General features: G+C 38.0%; 1 protein-coding gene across 2 annotated transcripts in view; it reads right to left on the reverse strand.

Annotated features, from left to right (window-relative positions):
* Kcnq5 (potassium voltage-gated channel subfamily Q member 5) overlaps positions 1-22,254 on the reverse strand; it is a 574,968-nt gene that overhangs the window by 98,690 nt on the left and 454,024 nt on the right. For both annotated transcript variants that reach the window (XM_023718707.1, XM_023718706.1), the window contains exons 4-5: positions 8,473-8,648; positions 8,100-8,225 (exon numbers count right to left, since the gene is read on the reverse strand). In XM_023718707.1, coding sequence (XP_023574475.1) covers positions 8,100-8,225; positions 8,473-8,648 — 302 coding nt within the window. The remainder of the gene's footprint in view (positions 1-8,099; positions 8,226-8,472; positions 8,649-22,254) is intronic.

Raw genomic sequence — 22,254 nt, forward strand, 5'->3', positions numbered from 1 at the left:
GCCTGGGCTGGGACTGGTCCCGCTGGCGCAGGGTAGCAGGAAACTCTCCGCACACTCACCGGACCTGGGCTAGGACTGGGTCTGGGGGCTCCCGGAACTCAGCAGCGTACTAATATTGTCTAGACAAGATACCATGTCTGCATTTTGTCCTTTGAATAGCTATTATGAAGACAACAATATGCAATGTATTAATTATTGTAACTGTCCTACTAACCTGTTTTAAAACTGTTTCATTGCTATTTTTTTCTCATGAAAATGAATAAAAAGTTTAAAAAAATAAATTAAAAAAATTTATTCACTTTATTTATTTATTTATTTGGTACAGGGTCTCTATTCACAGCTTGGACTAGCAGTAATCCTCCTATCTCAGTCTCCCCAGTTCTGGGATAACAGCCATGTGCTATAATTGTAATGAAATATTTTCTTTTTATGATTTTTCTTTCTTCTTCTTCTTTTTTTTTTTTTTTTTTTTTTTGGTCATTTTTGAGACAGGATCTTGCTGTGCAGCTCAGGTTGGCCTTGAGCTTACTTTGTAGCCCAAGCTGGTCTCAAATTCCCAAAGATCCTCCTCCCTCAGCCTCCCAAGTTCTGGGATTATAGGAGTGTGCCACCATGCCTGGATCTAGATAAATTTTTGAAACTATATGTCAACTTGGATAATTGCAAAAATATTTCATAATCATCTAAGGCACATAAATGTATAGTCATTTCCTGTTATGCTTGCTGAAGGATGTATTCTGCAATTCTTCTAACTTCTTCTTTGCATAAATCTTGCCCACAATGCATCACTTCTCTTAGTTGTAATTCTTCTGCAAGTTGTGTTTCTTAGTGGACCATGAGGTCAGCTTTGGTGAAGTCATCTGAGCCTCCTTCCCCCAATAACAGGATTCATTCCAGAGTAGAAGATAAAAAATTTTCCTCTTTCTTTTAAGTGACAACTTCAGTAATGTTTATTTCTCTGATTATGAAGATATAACGGGCAACACTAGCTTGTGGCTAATGCACTCACGTGAAGTTAAGATGACAGTACGGGTATTTGCACACAGAGCACAATGTCTCGAGTCCCAGATAGGGTTTTCTGCCCACCGTTGTGTTTACTGCTGGTAATGCAGCAATATTTTGCAGCACTTTGTATTTATTGAGCTGTTCTAAAGCATTCCATTTTCACAGGTGATCTTTCTGTAGCAGGTAACATGAGCCTACGTGTTGACGTGAAATTAACGATGCCACTGTAATCACAGAAACGACAGGCATAAAGGCACTTGGGAATGGACGCGCTGAGCTCTGCAGGCATTCAGACAGTGACCGAGCAGGATTCTGTGTTCTGCAGGGCATTTGCTGCGCCAAGGGCTTCAGCCACTGTGTTTCGGAGGAGAGACGTCTTGGTTATTGCCTTTGTTGTGGGCATGAAGTACCCCAAGCCCACTACTTTGAGGAGGAGAGCTGTATGTTGGCATAGCCAGCCAGCTCTAGTCATGGAGGAAGGGTCTGGAAGGAAGCCTTGTGCCATGGCAGCCAGGAGGTGGAGGGAGGAGAGAAGCCCAGGAGGAAGACGCCCTCCGAGGCACCTGCCTCTTCCAGCCCGAGCCTGGCTCCTGACAGCACGTCAGTTCTGATGCCTATGATTTGGTCACTGTCACACAGCCTGCTTGGGAGGTTAAAAGGAGGTGTGACAGTTACTCTACTCAGATCAGTTAGTGAAGAGGAAGTTAAGTTATGAGTTTCTGGTCAAAACTGAGGGCCAGCCAGATAGCTCAGCGGATTAAAGAGCCTCCTTAGGCAGACTCAGGGGCTGGGGGTTCTGATCCTCCCAGCGGGCCCTGCGCATGTGGGCCCCGCCCCAGGGCGTGCTGAGATGAGGATTGAGACTGGGTGTGGTGGCGCACATCTGTAATCCCAGCCCTTGGGAAGCTGAAAACAGGAGGATCACTATGAGTCCAACCTGTGTAATTAATGAGACCTTGTAGACCTTGTACTAAATACACACACACACACACACACACACCCCAAACTGAATACAATTTCTGCTGGTCTATTGAAAAGAGGAACTAGTGCTTCAATTTTTCCTTCTCCTTTTTAAGTTTTTATATTTTTTGGGGGGCCAATTTTGCATGCTTATGTATGGTAATCTAAGCAACTAATTTGAAGGCAAGAATACACAATGTAACACCCACTGTGGAATTCCTGTTATTTTGTTTAGTGAAATATTGTATCTCTTCTAATGTTTTTTTACTATTATTCTCTTTAAAAAATAAAAAGAATTAGAAAACCCCAAATACGCCAGTTACACGAACAGACAAGTGCACAGAGTGGTGTTTTGTGGGCTGTGCTGCCCTGCACACACGTGTGAGTTTTTGCCTGCATTCACGTGTGCTAGAGGCGAGCTGTAGAGCAGGGGACATGGAGGTTCAGGCCACTCCGCAGATTGTCATTCTGCTTCCGCCCTAGCCTCCAAGTGAGCTTACCAAAGATAAGCTGGCCAACATTTACTAGATAGGTGAAATTTTCTTTAAAAAATTTTCCGTGATGCCTACTCATTGACTGTCACATATGCTTTTCATATTACAGGAAAAATAATCACCTGGTTTTAACTTTGATGTCAACAAGTAAACACACACACACACACACACACACACACACGCAAGATTAAGACAATCCAACACCTCTTCCCACTCAGTTTTGTGCAGTCACAGGCTCCTTAAGTGACACGGTGCCATGGCTTGGCACGATTCATGGTCTGAGCGGGGCTGGCGGATGCACTCCCGGGTGTCACGGCAGGAGGGCTCCAGGTCTGTGTGGCAGGACCACAGTTGCCCTTGGGGCACTTGGCGCCATGTGTCCTGCCCTCAACTCAGACCACGCACTTGAAGGTGACTTGGCAGACGTGAGTGGCTCAGGGTGATGTTTGCCCATCTGTTCTGTCTGCTCATTTGTACTCAAGCCCATCAGAAATGATAGCGTCTGAAAATTCACGGGTTGAAAATTTGTGTGTCATGGTGTAATACAGGTAGCCAACTCAGAGGCCAAGTGGAGGCACTTTCATATGTTTAGCAATCGAGAATTTGTCCTCAGGAATAGTACAACAAAACAAATGCAAATTGTGGTCTAAGGTTTCTTGATTTTTTTTTTTTAAGTGGGATGCTGAGATGCTATGGTGTGATTATAAATTTGGACACTGGTTCAGCTAAAGCCCCTGTCCTGCAACAACAACATTAATTCTAGAGTAGAAGATAAAAAATTTTCCCTCTGTTTTTAAGGTAACAAATCTAGCATTTACTGGCCTAATTATGAAGATATAATTATCAATGTCAGCTTGTAGCTAACGCATGCATATGAACAAGTGAAGATGATACCGTTGGTATTTCCCCATCCAAGAATCTCTTGAGGAAGGATGCTTTTGTTGCCATGGTGTCAACAATCTCCTCCTTCCCTTCACTTGCCTTCCCCTTCCTGCCCTTTCTCCACTGACTCTCTCTTCCCCAGTCTCTGTCTTCTTTTCTCAAAGCTACTTCTTGGCTCTTCGTCTTAGACACTAGGTGCTGGTGGTGTCTACCAGTTTTGAAATCTGATCACCTTGAACTACCTCAAACATCAGAATCTGCTGAGGCTGCGGAACTGCGTCATGTGAGTTGTGCTGGGTGGGAGGCTCAGAGCATTCCCACCCTAGACTGCTCTGCCAGGCGTGTGGCCAGAGGTGGAGAAGTAGTAGTGATTGGCCTTTGCTAGTGCGCCATGAACCACTTCTATGCCTTCTAGCCTCGTTTCGTACACAGAGCAGTTGTGTGTTGCTCAAGTCTGAGCACATGTGCTGTAATCACACCTCCACTTCTTAGATACTGAATAATTGCTTAATATCACATGTCCATTAGTCATAATGTTTGCGCTGCTTTCCAGGCCTCTTCTTCTTTTTCAAAACAACATGTGTCCAAGCTTCTGGAATAAGAGTAACTGAGAAAAAGTGTCCAGAGCCTTGTGTGAGATGACATTATTAAAGAAACAGACTTCTTAGGAAGAAGTTTTCTAAATGTGCTTATGAGTGATATGCTTCATAAACGCATGCATGAGACTTATAAATGCTTATAACCACTAGGATTGCTTTGGGGTATTGGCTGGGATCTGTGTGCTTGCTTGGGGCCGAGAATATTCTGGAAGAGCTACCAGCTGGTGTCTTCAGTGTCCTGTGTCCGAGGGAGGCTCTCACAGCTTCAGGCAATAGGAAGGGACAATGATGGACATAGTGCACCAGGCTTAGGTTAGAAAACAACAGCTTGTCAGATGTTCAGATGATGTTTTCTACTGTGAACCCAAAGTGAAGAGAATTGATTTTCAGAAGGATAATGTGTATGAGCAAGGGCAAGGGTTTCTTTGTTTGTTTCACAAATGTCTTATGGTAGGGGATAAAACCCAGAATATATTTAGGATGTGTGTTGTGTACATTGCATACTCCGTTACACCAAAATCTTTCTATGGTTGGGTTTGTGAAAGGTTGTAAGCTTTTGGCATCAACTCTGGGACTAAATATGGTTCATATAAAAATGTTCCATGGGCCTAAAGTGATCATTTCAAGTGCGTGGTGTTTGCATTCAAATGTGTATGTGTGAGTAGGTTCATATGATCTGCTGCTGTGTGCAACTTTTTATCCTTGGTGGAACTGGGGATTGAACTCAGGCCCTTGTGCTTGCCAGGGAAGTGCTTATTCCACTGAACTGTGTACAGCTTTTCTTTACACCCATGACCCAATTTTCACCACAAGAGTGGCAATAAATACAAACAGCAAACACCTGGCCTTTGAGAACAAGTCATTACCAGAAAAAATTACTACAGGCATACCGAATCTCACACTATTTCTGAATGAATCTAAACAGGTCAAGAGGAGAAAAAGTATCAATGGGGAGGAAGGAGACAGTAACAGAGAATATGTTCCGGAACATCTATTCCTCAATTTTCAGAATAAATCTGAGACAATTAAAAGGAGGGGAAAAAAACCAACCCAGAAAGTAACACTGAATGGAGCTCACCATCACAATCAAAGGTTCCCTTTCCCAGAGCTGCTAGGGACTTGGCTATTAGAGCCACCTTCCCCTGCCCCTTTTCCCCCACTGTCAGCCATGTTGTCCCTCTAGTTGTAGTGTCACACTTGAATCAAATTTTTATCTCAACCTCCAATTCCCAAGCTCTTTCTGTGCTTATATTGTGGGCCTGAGATGAAGCATGTAGTTCTCTTCTGTTCCGAAGATTCCTCAGTCTACAGCAGCAGTGCCTACACCAACAGTAGCCACCATCTTTGGGTGCCGGCTGTGGTCTGGGTACCAGGCCCCTTATTTATTGTCTCGATTAATTAGAGAACTACCTTCATTCTCCAGTATGGAATGGTTTTCAGGGTTGAAGTTCTTTAAATTGTTATTGGTTTTGAGAGGTGTGGATCACATCAACCCCCAAAATCAACTGTTAATCCCTTAAATCACGGGCATTGAGTATTTTGTCTTAGCAAAGGACAGGTGATGAATTCAATCTTTCACTCTTGGAATCCATCAGGCTACTGGATCTGTACACAAACTGCATTTTTTCCTTAAAAAATTGTGGGTTTTGGCTCTTTTACTAATTGAGATTTCCTTTCCTTCATTGAAGTCTAGCACTTAGATTTCGTAGAAATAACCCCATTGGGGTGCTTTCATTTCCTTACTTAGTCTGCATATTTCCACAAGCCTTAAGTCACCCATTATAGATAGCATGGACAATTTTACCTAAAAATTATCTAGACGAATATGTCATGAAGGTCTTTAGAGCTGAATGATAAAAGGCATAGTGGTCTAAACCCATTTTAACACTTATTTAGTGTTAACACTAAGACCCAGTATGGTTTTTTTTTTTTTTTTTTAATAACGGTTAGAAATAATAACCCCTCTTGTTTACATTTTGTGTTTTATTTTGGGGCTCCAGAAAACCTCATTAATGAGTCACTTGGTATCAACAATACCACAATGGGCAAACACAGTCTCTTTTTATTCCTAGAAGCTTGACACACCAGAAGATTTTTGCTCTCATGTCAAGGAAACCTTTTGGAAAAAGAGGTAACATAATTAGGCCATTCAGAAACCTGTTAAATATTGGCTACTCATTAGTCAAAACATGGAAACCTTGGAAGCTGTTGTTTTCCTGAAAATCACAGAGGCGACCTTTGACAACCTGCCCTGTGAGCTGTGCTGGAAGAAGAATCCAGCTGGTGACTAAGACAGAGGTAAATTAAGCGTCTCCCACATGCTGCCTAATGCACGATACAGCAGTGCTTGTCAGTAATCAGAGGAAAAGAAGCTGCATGCACTGAAGAACAAGGAGCAGGCCAGCCAGATAGCTCAGCAGACTAAAGCGCCTGCTTAGGCAGAGTACAGGGACCAAGGTTCAATCCCTGGCATGCCGTGTTCTCCTCCCCCACTGACATGGCAATTGAGACTGGGCGTGGTGGTGCGCGAATGTAATCCCAGCGCTTGGGAGGCTGAAAACAGGAGCATCACTATGAGTCTGATCTGTGTAGTGAGACTCTGTAGACCCTGTACTAAATACATTAAAAAAAAGAAAGAAAGAAAGAAAGAAAGAACAAAGAGCGTGGGGCTGAACCCACCATCAACTGCATCTCAGTGGGCAAACACACGCCCGAGTGGTCCAGGAACAGAAATACATTAAAAGGATCGAAGAGAAGCAGAAGCTAACGTTGGATTCCTGTTGTTGCTTTAAGGTCTGCGATGAAAGATCGCCTTCCTGCTCCTGTTTTCTCCACTGACACATTCATCCCAGCAGGAGAAACAGCCGTTCTTTTGCTCTGCACATCTAACGCCTTGAGCTGATCATGTCAGTGCACCCTTCTAAGGCCAGAACTCTAGCAGGCCAAAGCAGGAGGATTGCAAAATGAAGCCAGGCTGGGCAATTTTGTGACTTAACAAGACCTTGTTTCAAAATTAAAACAAAAACAAAAACAAAACAAACAAAACAAAAAACCCTAAAAAGGACTTCTCAGGGTGAAAGCCTTTGGCTCAAACCTCAGCTTTCAAAGCAGAATATCATATGACCGTTCTCGCTGTCTCCCACTCTTTTCCTTTTAGAACATCCTTTGTTGCTCGTGGGTAAGGAAGAGGACGTGGAGACCAAGTTATGAAACTAGAAGAGTGTTTTGTGGCCAAAGTCACGATCTTGTAGACATTTAGTTGGATAACTTTTCAAAGGCCCTCATCTTTAATAAATGCATTTCTGGTTGGTTTTAGTTTTGGTATTTTTTTTAGTAAGGGTCTACATGGTCTACAGGGTCTCACTAAATAAACTGAACTTGTAGTGATCCACCTGTATTCAGCCTCCCAAGAGCTGGGATTATAGGGGCACACCACTGTGCCCAGTCTCAATCGCAATCTCAGTGTGTCCTGGGGGGGTGAGGCTGGCATGGCTATTTTTGTTGTTTAAAATTATTTATTTATGTGATACAGAGTCTCACTATACAGTTCAGGCTCATCGTGTCCTCCTGTGTCGCCCTCCCCAGTGCTGGGATTACAGATGTGTACCACAATGTCTGCTTTTGGGGCTGGCACATTGCTCTTGGAGTCCTTGAGCCTGCCACGGTGGCACTTAGTCCGCTGAGCTGTCTCCCCAGCCTGCATTTCTGTTTTTCATTCCTTTTCTTCTTCTTATTTTGTTGCTACTACACAGCCAACAAATATATCTAGTTCTGCTCAACACAGCCCTGCTAAACTTTCCTTGTCCCCCGCAGGAGTTTCAGGTCTTGTTAATGAGCTTTTGACGAGCAATCAGTCAACAGTTAGTAACTCAAATCTGTACTTCACAAAACAAGGAAACATTTACTATTTTCCTTACATTTAAGACAGCAATATATCAACCTAGCACTCAAGAAATATACATGATGATTTATGAGAGAACTTGGCTTTACTGGATTGAAGAGACCCAGCAACTCCTCAGACAATTCCGAGTAGTGTGTATTTTCCCGTGTTCCTTTTGGAAATTAATGCTTGCATTGAGATCAACCACTGAAGCTATTGCATTATGGTCAAAGGAAACACTGCACAATATCCAATAAACAAAACAAATTTTGTACTTACTGTACCCCACCAGAGAGCATCTGCGTATGTAGAAAACTCTTTATTGGCATCCTTTTCCACCAGATAGACAAGGAAGGATGAAAATATAAGAACCAGAAATCCTATGTACCAAGCTGTGATTAATTCCTAGATATAAAAAGAATGGAAAATCATTAGAGGTGAAAAAAAAAACCTTTGAAAAAAACGGAAAAAAAATTAAGAATGATTCCATTCTAACATGGAATGGATATAGTTATGATTTTAAAATTCCAGTACATACTATGTCCAAAAATAGCTTCAGCCAGTTTCTGAAATGGCTGAGTTTATTAAACACGATAGCAACCGTGGAAACGTGGCACACATTTTGCTCAGAAACTCAGAAGGCAAAGCGTACCTTGCTGTGAGCATAGACCACTGAACCTAGCAGCTTCCAAGTGCCTCCCCTTCGGTCCATGCGCACCATGCGGAGGATCTGTAGGAAACGAAGACTTCTGAGTGCGGACGTGGCAAAAATGTTACCCTGAGTTTTTGCAGAAACAACTGCTATGGATGCGATAAGGACAATGGTATCTGAAAGACACAGGTGGAGAAGACAGCCGTAAGTTGACTAGGAATTTTGATTTCTCAGAACTGCATCTCTGAAAGCTTAAGTTGAACTTGTTTTGGAAGCACAAATGAACATACCTTGGTCTCCAGTCTCATCTAGAACTACTGGAACCCCCATAATGAGCTGCTACTAGTTGGGATAGACCTGTCACTTATTTTCTTGCCAAACAAGGTTGTACCTTTTTATGTTAAAAATTCCCTAATATTTTTGCATTGGCAAACCACTTTTTCTATGGTTTAGTAAAGACCTCAATACACTGGGATTTCTGCACAGAGTAGTCTTTTTACCTGGTGAAAGCGTGGTGCATCAATTAAATACTATTACACGTTTACAATAGAACATGTAATTATACACTGCATTCCATGGGAATGGGTACTTCATGTCTGACATATTGACATTTGTCTTAAAATAGTTTCCCTTTTGTAAGCAAAAAAGATAAAGAGCAGCTAATGAAAGCATAAAAAAGATAAAAGAGGATTTATTCACCTCAAGAGTAAATATCTGAGTGGTAAGGAGCGGATTTGGAAGTAGTAAAAGTGAAGTAGGGGTGAACGGCTGGTGGTGGCACCTTTTTTTATCTTAGCTCAATCCCAACATCCTTTAACACATTTTCCTTCCTGTTTCAAGTGGCTTGTGTGTGACCTGACTTTTATTCTCTAAGAGGAACATCGCTTCAAGGGGGTTGCATCTGTAATGTTTCTGTGATCCTCAGGATTAACCATTGCATGGATGCGTTCTCTTCACTCAGCTAGTCCTTCTTGCTGCGCTGAGAGAATTCTGGTCTCCCCAGGATGGCTGACAGGATCTTTGAGTCCCTCTCCTGGCATTCCTGGAGAAAGGCTCAGTGGTTGGCAGTGTAAGGATCAGCCAAAGGGCCTTTTCCAGTTACATCTAAATTCTACATGGCTTTGTGAGTAGATGCCAGAGAACTCCAAATGCATCATGGTTTCCTGCTCTTGGCAGCTGTGGGGAATGAAAACGAACTAAATATGTTGATACAGACACTGAAGATGTATTTTTAAGTAAATGAAAGCTACTTGTGATAATGGTCTGGATAATGTGATCATGCTAGAATACAAATATGTATTAGTATATAACCAGGAAAAACTGAGACTATACACAGATTATTACTATTAATTATCTCTAGGGGTAGAGTTAGGCTCGTATGTAGATAAAGGGACTTTTCACTTCAAAATGATTAATTTCTATAATATTAGAACTAAACAATAAATATGTGTTTTGAAATAATAAATCTACAGAAGAGTTATGCAGAAATATAGCTTTTTCTGTGGGATGGTGTGACCGTGAGCAACTTCTGAGTTTGGCTCTTTCCTTCCTGCAGTGACCAGGGACTGGAGCGTGGCTGGAGAGAGAAGTCTGAGATCTGCCCCTCTCTCCTAGCACTGACGGGACTCAGGGCGTGGAGTCCTGCAGGCAGGCCAGTGACACAGCAGGACCCTGGCAGTTATACATGAGGGACAGGCTGAAACGGGTGTGGAAATGTCTCATGCGATGGCAACGGTGTGAGGCAAATAGGAGAAGTGTGCTGTGCTTGGGCACAGAGAGAGGCAGGATAGAAACAGGCAGATAGGACCACCCAGTTTCTTTCCTTGTATTTTCTCTCTTTCTTTTCCTTTTTGTTTTGTAAACAACTGGAGAAAACTCCAGTCTCAGAAAACAAATGCCATCCACATCCAGAAACAAAGATTAGACCTAAAACCAGCAAAATTCCACCTGTAATCTTGACCAGACTACACATTTCTGAGATCAGATATGGATCTATTACAGAACTATAGATATTAGAGGGCTTCCACTATTTTCATTTTTCTCAATTTTGTTTCCCTCTTGGGGTTTGACTGGATTAGTGTTTTGTTTTCATTTTGTTTGTTTTTGTTATTTATTTTCCCTTTCTTGTGTTCTCTTGGTGTTATTTTGTTTTTCATTCTGAGGGTTTTTTTTTCCAGAGTGTAAGGATATTTTTGTTTCATATTTTTCCTTCTTTTAGTTTCATCTTTCTTTTCTTCCTTCTTTTTTCACTCTCAATGTAGATCTCCAACCTTTCTTTTTGTTTTATTCTACTCATCCTGTTTCTTCTTTTGTCAACTATCTTGCTTCACTTTATTTACTTATTTATTTATTTTTTCATAATTTTATTGAGAAACAAATAGCAACGAGACAGTTTCAAATCAAATTGGTAGGACAGTCCCAATAATTAACATAATGCATACATTCTTCCTAGTGGTTAATTGCTGTACAAGATGCAGACATGATATCCTATTTACAAACACCATTAGAACAAATCCCTCTATTCATTAAGAGAATGTAACTGTATATCTATCCTAACCACTTTGAATACACAGGTACAAAACGGACATTCATCTGTATCCCCCCCCCTTTTTTTTTTGGTTAAGTTCCGTTATTTGAATAGTATAGGTATGTAATCTTGCTTCACTTTATGATAAGTTCATGTGAGTAAACACTGTCTCTTTCCTTTCTGGCTCACTTCAAAACTCCTAGGCCTTCTCCTACAGTCCTTCCCTTCTGTGTCCTATAATTACTGAAACCATGGTGATCATTTTGTGCCCTCAGACCTTGCTCCTACTATACTTGACCTCACTCATCTGTTCCTCATACCCCTATCTGCCTAAATTTTCCCAACAAAGTAAAATCACTTCATTAAGTGGAAAATCACTGCATACAAGTTCCTGGTATAATTTGGTTTGTATAATATTATTGCAAATCTTCCTCCTAAAGTTAGTGATATCAGGTTATTAGTTACCAGAGTCTGTCAGTAGCCAGGGTATATCTGTTGTTTTTGCCATCTGAACTATCTTAACCAGAATTTCATACATGCTATAACCAGTTTTTTCCCCCTGTATTGACAGCACTGTGATTGAAAGGGGTCATAACCATCATAATAGTCAAGTACCAAAGGAATAGGCCCTAAGTCAGATAGATATCAACTCCTCAGTCTGCGTATATTCAGAAGGTAGGTTCTAAGGATAGACATAAAGATCAAGAACTACATGCATCTAAAAGACATCCAGAAGAACAGACACCTCCTAGGAAAGCCTCACCACCAGTGGTAAGGCTATTTAACATAAGAAATGTACATTTATCAGCACAGAAAACAAAATAGAAAATGAAAAGACAAAGAAACAAAATGCAACCCCAAATGCCTGCCCAGGACAAGTCCAGAGTACAAAGAGAGGAACTCTGAAGCCAACAAAAGGAACTCTTTGACATGATAACAGCAGAAGTGAAAAAAAAAAATGGAAGAGGCCATAGCAAAAATAATCTCTAAGGTGCAAAAGGAAATGATTGTCAAAAGAAAATGTATTAAACAGACACAGATAAGAAAACAGAGGAGCTGTTTGTTTATGATAGACACTATGAATGCCAAACATGGACAAGAAATGGAATCGATAAAACAGATCCAAACAAAAATGCAGGAGATTAAAAACTCCATGAAAAGTATACACAGCAGATTAAGTGAATGTGAGGCTAGAACATGAAATCTAGAAGACAGGAGTGTGACCAGCAACCAGGAAGAGAAAGGTATCTCAAAAATAGCAAGAGACCACTAAAAGTAAACCCTACAGCTGCAAAATGAAATAAAGAAGTACAATATAAGATAAATTGGGATCAGTTAGAAAGCTGCAGACAGCAAAAACCATTAAAGATCTCTTCACAGAAGTAATTGCAGAAAACTTTCTAAACATGGACAAAAAAATTGATACAAATAAATGAAGCATATAGAATTCTAAGTAGTCATAAGCAAAGTAAATCTGCACCAAGGCATATAATAAGATTCTAGAAATTCAGTACAAAAACAAAATATTAAAAGTAACTAGAGAAAAGAAACATTTAATCTATAAAAGAAAGCCCATCAGAATTATAGCAGACTTCTCAATGCAATCTGTTAAATAAAGGAGAATTTGGAGTGAGGTATTTCTAATTATAAAGGAAAGTTTTCAACCTAGATTGATGTACCCTGAAAAACAATTTTTCAACATTGGTGGAGAAATAAGATACTTTCATGACAAAGAACAACTGAAGAAATTTATGGTCACCAAACAAGCTCTACAGAATACTCTGATACACATATCAGAAAGAGGTAATGAAGACCATAAATACATAAATGTGTGAATACCAACAGAAAAAAGCTTCCAATCAGGCAAGCAATTAAGCAGGAGAAAGACAGGGAACAAACAACAGAAAAACACCATGAAAAAAGAAATCAATGCATATCAGTTATAACCATCAAATGTATCTACTCTCAACTCACCAGTCAAAATAAACAGACTGGCAGAATGAATCAAGAAGCAAGATCCAACAATGTGCTGCATTCAAGAAACACATTTGATTCAAAAAGAAATTCATAAACTAAAAGAATGGAAAACAATTCTCCATGCCACAGAAATCCAGAAAAAAGAAGGGATAGCTATTTTATTTTCAGACAATGCAAAATTTAAGCTAAAACTAATCAAAAGAGAAAAAGAAGGTCACTGCATACTTCTAAGGGAAGACCCTAAGAAGAGATAACCATCATAAATATTTATGCTTAAAATACAGGTTCATCCAACTACATAAAATAAATATGAAAAACCAAATACACATTAACACAATTGTAACATGGGACTGTAATGTACCACTCTCACAAGTATATCAACTGGCCAAAAAAATCAACAACATAGTATTTAAATTAAACCAAGACTGTGAGCAAATGGACTTGGAAGGTGTCTATAGAGTGCTCTACCTCAAAACATCAGAATACACATTCTATTCAGCTGCAGATGGGATGTTTCTCAAAATATACCATATATTGGCTCACAAAACATGTTTAAGTAAACTTAGAGAAACTGAGATCATCTCATGGATGCTATCTGACCATAGTGCAATGAAACTGGAAATCAATGGCAAAGTAAATCACAAAAAGTACAATAACACATGGAAATTAAATGACACCCTTCTGAACAACCAATGGGTCATAGAGGAAGTTACAGATGAAATTTAACAGTACATACAATTAAGTGATAATGTCAGTACAACATACTGAGACTAAAAGGATGCAGTGAAAGCAGACCCATGAGGGAAATTCACAGTGATGTATTCAGGAAAACAGAATGAGCTCAAATAACCTAATGTTGAACTTTAAATGTAATAGAAAAAGGAAGAACAAATTAAACCGAAGACTGGTATGATGGAGGAAATTATAAATATAAGTGCAGAAATTAATGCAATAGAGACTAAGAAAATACAAAGATTCAATGAATTAAAAAGTAGGTTCTTTGAAAGAATAAATAAAATTGATACTCAATTAGCCAACTACATCTAAATGCCAAAAAACACAGATTCAAATAATTAAGAATGAAAAGGGGGTCAGGGAGATGGCTTAGTAGATTAAGCACTTCCCTGGCAAGTGGAAGGGCCTGAGTTCAATCCCAGGTTCTGCAAGAAAAAAAAAAAGAATGAAAAGGGGCAAATGACAATGAATCCCACAGAAATCCAGGAGATCATCAATACCTGTGAGAATTTATAATCTAATAAGATGGAAAACACAGAACAAATAGATTTGTACATATAATCAAATTGTCAAAACTAAATCAAGAAGATATAAAAATTGTACAAAGCCTGCTATTAGCCCATGAAATTGAAAACAAAATTTAAATTTTACTAACTAGTGCCACTAGTGCTGAGATTCTGTAAAGAAACTGAAAGAAAATCATTCCTTTCTAATGATTCCAAAATCATTCCTGGAAGCAAGTATTATCCTGATTCTAAAACCAGAGAAAGCCTCAACTACAAAAGAAAACTACATGCCACTCTCCCTAATAAACATAAATGTAAAATTCCTCAATAAGATACTAACAAGCAGGATGCAGCAAATTATCAAGAAGATTATACACCATGACCACTTGGTATTCATTCCCAGCAATGTAGGAATGGTTCAATATAGGCAAATCAATAAATGTCATACACCATATCAGCAGACCCAAAGACAAAAATCAAACAATCACCTCTATAGATGCTGAAAAAACATTTGACAAAATCCAAAACCCACTCTTGTTAAGAATCCTACAAAAAATTGGAATAACTCAATCATATAAATGCTACTTATGACAAACCCACAGCTAGGTCCAGGTGATAGCTCAGCTTCATAAGTGCCTGGCCTGTATGAGGTCCTGAGTTTGATCCCTGGTACCAACAACAACAACAACAACAACAACAACAACGACAACAACAACAACCACCACCAAACAAATAAAAAAACTCCATTGGATAGCAACATATTAAATGGACAAAAACAGGAAGACTTCAATCGAAAATCAGGAAAAAGATACAGATGTTCACTTTTGTCAGTTGTATTTAATATAGTTCTGGAAACATTATCCAGAGCAATTAGACAAGAGAAAAAAAATAAAAGAAATAAAGATAGGAAAGAAGAAATTAAATTATCATTTGTAGATCACAGGACACTCTCCATAGAAGACCCCAAAAACTCAGCCAAAAGACTTCTAGATTCAATATCCAAATTCAGCAATGTAGAAGGATACAAAGTCAACACTCAAAAGTCAATAGCATTTCTGTACACAAGCAACAAACTCACACAGAGGGAAATTAGGGAAAGAACACACACTGTCCCAATAGTATCTAAAAATGAAATACTTAGGAATTAATATTAACAAAAGATTAAAATATCTGTACAGTGAAAATTACAGTACTGTTAAAAAGGAGATCAAAGAGGATATCAGAAAATGGAAAGGTAGGAGACAAAGACATACAAGAACTTGGAGGGGGCCTGCCCCTTAGCTCAGTTCTTTAAGTGGCTGCTTCAACAAAGTAGTCAAGCTCAGGTTGCTGTGGTTCGATCCCTACAACTCAAGCCAGCCAAACCTGCCCTGAAGGCATTCGGAGCAAAAAAAAAAAAAAAAAAGAACTGGGAAATCACACATGAGAGCTTTCTGAAATGCCAGCAACTGAAGTAAGGAAACAAGTCGATCAGGCTATAGAAGAAATACCATTATAAATAATCGCTCAGGTCAAATAGAGGAGAATAGAAAAATGATAGAAACACTGAGGGAATAATACAGGAAAGAATTAGAATGCATGAACAAGATTAAAACAGATATTAAGGAAATTAAGAATTCCACTGAAAGCTGTCAAAACCGCTTAAATAAACCTGAAAATAGACTTTTAGACCTCGAAGACAGCAGTGCAGCTAATGAATGTGAAAGGAAAGATCTCTTAAAACTAACAAAGAACTAGCAAATAACAATTTAGCAGCTACCAGATGATGCCAAGAAAAACAATATAAGAATAATAAGTGTCAATGAAATAGCAGGAGATAGCACAAATAACATAGAAAGTCTATTTGCAGAAGTACTAGTGAAAATTTTCCAAACATGAGAAAAGAATCTGACACATAGTAAGTGAGGCATATAGAATTCCAAACAGCCATAATCAAAATAAATCTATACCTAGACACATAATAATCAAGATCTCAGAAATTCAGCAAAAGAATAGAATTCTGAAAGCTGCTAGAGAGAAGAAACAGATCACCTGCAATGGAAAGCCCATCAGAATCATAGCAGATTTCTCGACACAAACCATCAAATCAAGAAAAGCTTGGAGTAAAGTATTTCAGGTCCTGAAAAAAAAAACAAAAACCAAAAACCAAAACCAAAACAAAAAACTTCCAACCCAGATTGATGTACCCTGCAAAATATCTATCTAATTCAATGGTGAGATAAGATAATTCCATGACAAAGAACAACTGATGAAATTACTGACCACCAAACCAACCCTACAAAAAGTACTGACAGATATTCTACAAAGAACAACAGAAAGGAACCACCGAACAGAGCAAGTAATTAAAAAGGGAAAAAGTATGGAATTTATAGTAGGAAAATAACATGTAAAGATAAGCTAATACATATCAGTGATAATACATATCATCAGTGTAATTGACCTCCATTCACCAATCAAAAGAAACATATTAGCAGAGTGGATTAAGAAATAAAATCCAACAATATGCCGCATACAAGAAACACATTTAACTCAAAAGGAAATTCACTGACTGAAATTCAAAAGATGGAAACAATTCTCCATGCCACAAAAAAACAGAAAAAAGCAGGGGTAGCTATTCTGGTTCTATTAATATCCATTTCAAACCAAAAATCATTCAAAGAGATAAAGTCACTACATACTTGTTAAAGGAAAACTGCAAGAGGAAACAATAACAAATATATATATATATATATATATATATCTACAGAAGACATGAAAAACTTTAACAGACATGAAAAATCAAATGAGCAATAATACAATTGTAATGGGAGACTTTAACATGCCACTGTCACAAAGAGATAGGTCAACTAGGGAAAAAGTCAGCAAAAAACCCAGAACTAAACCAAACTTGTGAAGAAATGTACTTGATAGAACATTACAGAGTGTTTCACTCAGCAACAACACAATATACATTCTTCTCAGCTGCACAGGGGACATTCTCCAAAATAGAACATATACTAGCACACACAGCATGCTTAAATAAATGCAAAGGAATTGAAATTTTCCCATGCATACTATCTAACCACACTGCAACGAAACTAGAAACTGTTGACAAAAGGAACCACAGAAACACCATAAACACATGGAAATTAAATAACCTCCCAAACAATCAGTGAGTGACAGATGAAATTAAAGAAGAAACTAACAATTATTTACAATCAAATGAAAATGCAGATACAATTTACTGAAATCTGTGGAATACAATGAAACTGACTTAAGAGAGAATTTTATGGCTGTAAATTTATGTATTACAAAAATAGAACAAGCCCAAGTAAATGATTTTATGCTGCACCTCAAGGTCCTAGAAAAAGAACAGAAAATCAAGTCCAAAGCCTAAAGAAGGCAGGAAATAATAAAGACTGGAGCAGAAATTAATGCCATGAAGATGAAGAAAACAATACAAAGAATAAATGAATCAGAGTTTGTTTTTTGAAAGAATAAATAAAAAGTGATAAACTCCTAGATAACCTGATTGAAATGAGGAAAGAAAAAAACCCAAATTCATGCAATAAAGAATGAAAAGGGTGAAATCACTACAGACCCTAGAGAAATTCAGAGGATCATATAACTACTTTCAAAGTCTTTAACAGGATGGAATTACAGAGGAAATGGATGGTTTCCTACATACACATGAAATGCCAAAGCTGAGTCAAGAATATATATTATCCCTGAATAACCCAATAATAGTAAATGAAATAGAAAATGTAATAAAAAAAGCCTACAAACAAAGAGAAGCCCAGGTCCCAATGGATTCACAGATGAATTCTACAAGAACTTTAGAAAAGACTTAATTCCAATACTCCTCACACTCTTTAATGAAATTGAAAGGGAAGCAATTCTCCCAAACTCCCTCCTGGAGGCAAATATTACTCTAATTCCAAAACTAGAGAAAGATCCAACTGAAAAAGAGAGCTATAGGCCAATCTCTATAATGTATAAAGATGCAAAACCCCTCAGCCAAATATCAGCAAACAGAATGCAGGAAATCATCAAGAAGATTATACATCATGGCCAAATGGGAGTCATCCTAGGAATTCAGGGATGGTTCAACATACGCAAATCCATAAATGTACTATACCACATCAATAGAGTCAAAGACAAAAACCATGTGATCATCTCAGGAGATGCAGAAAAAGCTTTTGCAAAGTTCAAAACTCATTCATGATAAAAACATTACAGAGAATCAGAATAGATGATCTCTATCTCAACCTGATAAAATCCATCTATGAGAAATCAACAGCCAACATCATATTAAATGGGCAAAAACTGTAAGTCTTCACTTTAAAATCAGGAATAAGACAAGGATGTCTACTGTCTCCACTCCTGCTCAATATAGTTCTGGAAACACTCTCCAGAGCAATTAGACAAGAGAGAGAAATAAAAGAATAAGCATCAGAAAAGAAGTGAAATTATCATTATTTGCAGATGACATGATACTCTACATGGAGGATCCTAAAAACTCCACCAAGAGTCTTGTAGATTTAATCAACATATTCAGTAGGGTAGCAGGATACAAAGTCAACACACAAAAATCAGTAGCATTTTTGTACACAAACAATGTACACACTGAGAGAGAAACTGGGGAAACCACATCTTTCATAATAACATCAAAAAAATGAAATACTGAGGAATCAATCTCACAAAAGAAGTGAAATATTTATACAGTGAAAATTATGGTAATCTGAGAAAAGAGATTGAGGAGGATTTGAGAATATGGAAAAATATCCCATTCCATTCCTATCAAATACTCCTTGATAGGAAGAATCAACAGTGTGGAAATGGCCATACTACCCAAATTGCTATACAGATTCAATGAAATCTCAATTAATATAATAATAGTATACAGAACTAGAGAAAACCTTCCTCAAATTCATTTGGAGCCAGAAGAGACCCAGAATATCAAAACCAATCCTGGGAAACAAAGGAAAGGTAGAAGGTATAACAATCCCTCACCTGAAATTATACTATAAAGCTACTCTGAGAAAATCAGTATGGTACTGGCATAGAGACAGACCTGAAGATTGATGTAACAGATAGAAGATGCAGACACAACTATAAACACACTGAGTCACCTTATCTTTGATAAAAGGGCGAAATGTGTTCACCAGAAGAAAGTCTCTTTAATAAATCATGCTGGAAAAACTGGCTTTCCATTTGCTGAAGGCTAAAATTAGACCTATATCTATCCCCATGCACTAAACTACAGTCAAAATGGATCAAAGATTTCAACATTAAAACAGAAACACTAAATCTTCTGGAGAAAAATGTAGGTAGAAATCTTAAAGGCCTAGGGGTAGGTATAGAGTTTATGCATGAAAACTTAACTGCATGGCAAGTACTTCAAAGAATCAACAACTGGGATCTCATCTTTTTGAAAACTTTCTGCACTTCAAAGCAAATCTCCAACAGAGTAAAAAGAAAATCCACAAACTGAGAAAAAATTATAGCTGACTGTCCCTCTAGCAAAGGCCTTCTATCTAGAACACATAAGGAATTAAAAAAAAAATTGGGTTCCCCAGGTTCAAAGACCCAATCCAGAAATGGGCATCTGAGATGAATATACACTTCTCAGAGGAAGAAATATAAATGCCAAGTAAATATATGAAAAAATGTTCAACATTGTTTGTCATTGAAGAAATGCAAATTAAAACAATACTGAGGTGCCATCTCACCCCAGAAAGAATGGCTACCATGAAGAAGTCAGCCCATAGCAAATGCTGGAGGGGCTGTGGGGTAAAAGAAACCCTTCTCCACTGTTGCTGGGCATGCAGACTGGTACAACCACTGTGGAAATCAGTGTGGAGATTCCTTAAAAAGCTTGGATTGGAGGTCAATTTGACCCATCTATTCCCCTCCTGAGTATTTTTCCAGAAGAACTGAAAATATCATGCTTCAGTAGTATATGTACACCCATGTCTATAGCAGCACAATTTTAATAGCTAAATACTAGAAACAACCCAGATGCCCATCAATTGAGGAATGGATAAAGAAGATGTGGTATTTTTACATGATATAATATTATTCAGCTATAAAACAGGATAAATTTCAGGCTTTTTTTTTTTTTTTCAGTAAATGGGTGCAACTGAAGACCATACTCTTAAGTGACATAAATTACACCTAGATGTGCGAACATCGTATTGTCTCCTTAGTGCGAGAACTTGAAAGAGAAAATGGAATCTGAAGGGTAATCAATACTGGGAAAAGGGAATGAACTAATTCAAAAGGAAAGAGTATTGATTTGAGGAGAAGGACAGGAGAAGGAGTGGAGAAAGAGATATCTATGCGTGTAAGTGGGTTGGTTTGGACACCTGTACTGTGCATTTCTGCTGGTCTATGCAAAGGAGCAGTCTGTGTGTAATTTTTTTTGTCTCCTTTTCTCAATTGTTTGTCCTTTTTCTCTTCTTAGTTTCTTACATATTTCTTTCTTCTTCAAGTTTTCATACATATATCTGGTAATATGGAAGACAACACTATGCATTATAACCAATACTGTGAAAATCTGTATCACTTGTAATTTTGTCTTTTAACATTATTTTGTACTCTCTTTAAAAATTAAAAAGTAAATATTAAAATATAAACACTAGATTTACTGGATGAAACAGTATTTAGAATTCCCAAAGGCATAGGTGTAGGCAGACTTTAGGAACAAAACCCTGAATGAAAAGGAAATATTACAAAAAAGCAATAAATGTGCTCTCAACTTATTTTTTTTTTCTTTTCAAAGTTTTATTGATAAACATATAGCAATGAGACAGTTTCAAATCAAATCGAAAGTACAGTTTCAACAAATAATACACTGCATATATTCTTCTTAGTGGTTAATTGCTGTACAAGATGCAGACTTGTGATCCTACTTACAAACACCATTAGAAAAAATCATTCTATTCATTAAGAGAATGCAACTATATATCTATCCCAACCACTTTGAATACACAGATACAAAATGGACATTCATAGTTATACCCCAATTTTTTTTTAAGTTCCGTTGTTGAATATTATAGGTGTGTAAACTCAGCAAAATATTCTAAAAGAGTTCAGAAACCCATAATAGCATTGGGTCTTCTGTTTAATTGGCAATGTCAGAAATTATTGACGTGAGTCCCCCACAGCTCAACATAACAACATGGCTTTACTTCCTATATTTCATCTTCATACTTTTCTACTGGATGGTTAAGACCAAGGTAAAGCAGAACCTATGCAACAAGAGTTATAGCTTTTTGGTTTGAGAAGGTCAGTGAAATGCCCTCAGGATTTATCCTGAGATCCTGTACCTCAGATTGTAGAACCTTTGTCAGTGCAGCCATGTGGATGAGTCACGGCCATTGCTTGGCCAATGTGCTCTCTGTGAAAGCCTGAGAGAGTGTCTTCTCCTCATGTGACTCTCCTTAGTGTGCTCTCAACTTATTAAAAAGCCTTTGCACAACAAAGAAAATTACCAACAGAGTGAAAAGGCAACCCATAGAATCAGAAAAATTATAGCCAGTTGTCTCACAGATAAAGTACTTATATCTAGTACAAATAAAGTATTGAAAAAAAAATAAAATCCCCCAAATTCAAAGACACAATCCACGCACCTTCAATATTTGAATGGCAATGACATACTCATCTCTGACAAAACTAAACAAAAAAGGAAGATACAAATGAAGGACCATTTTGTAGTGAAAAAAAATATATCTGTATATATAAAATAGCATAGATATACAGCTACTTTCTCTTATTTCAATGAGAAGAAAGATTTGTACTAATAGTGCTTAGACCAGCTATCATGTCTGCATCTGGTACTATGAATAACTACTACAAAGACAACAGTATGCAGTGTGTTAATTACTATAATTGTCCTACTAACCTGTTTTGAAATTGTCTCATTGCTCTTTCTCAATAATACACACTTCTCATCTGAAGAAATACAAATAGCAAATAAATGCATGAAGAAATGTTCAACATTGTTAGTGATTTGAGATATGTAAATTGAAACACCAAGATTCCATCTCACCTCAG

The sequence above is a fragment of the Octodon degus genome, unplaced genomic scaffold, assembly GCF_000260255.1.
Source record: "Octodon degus isolate 3935 unplaced genomic scaffold, OctDeg1.0 scaffold00061, whole genome shotgun sequence".
Taxonomy (NCBI): domain Eukaryota; kingdom Metazoa; phylum Chordata; class Mammalia; order Rodentia; family Octodontidae; genus Octodon; species Octodon degus.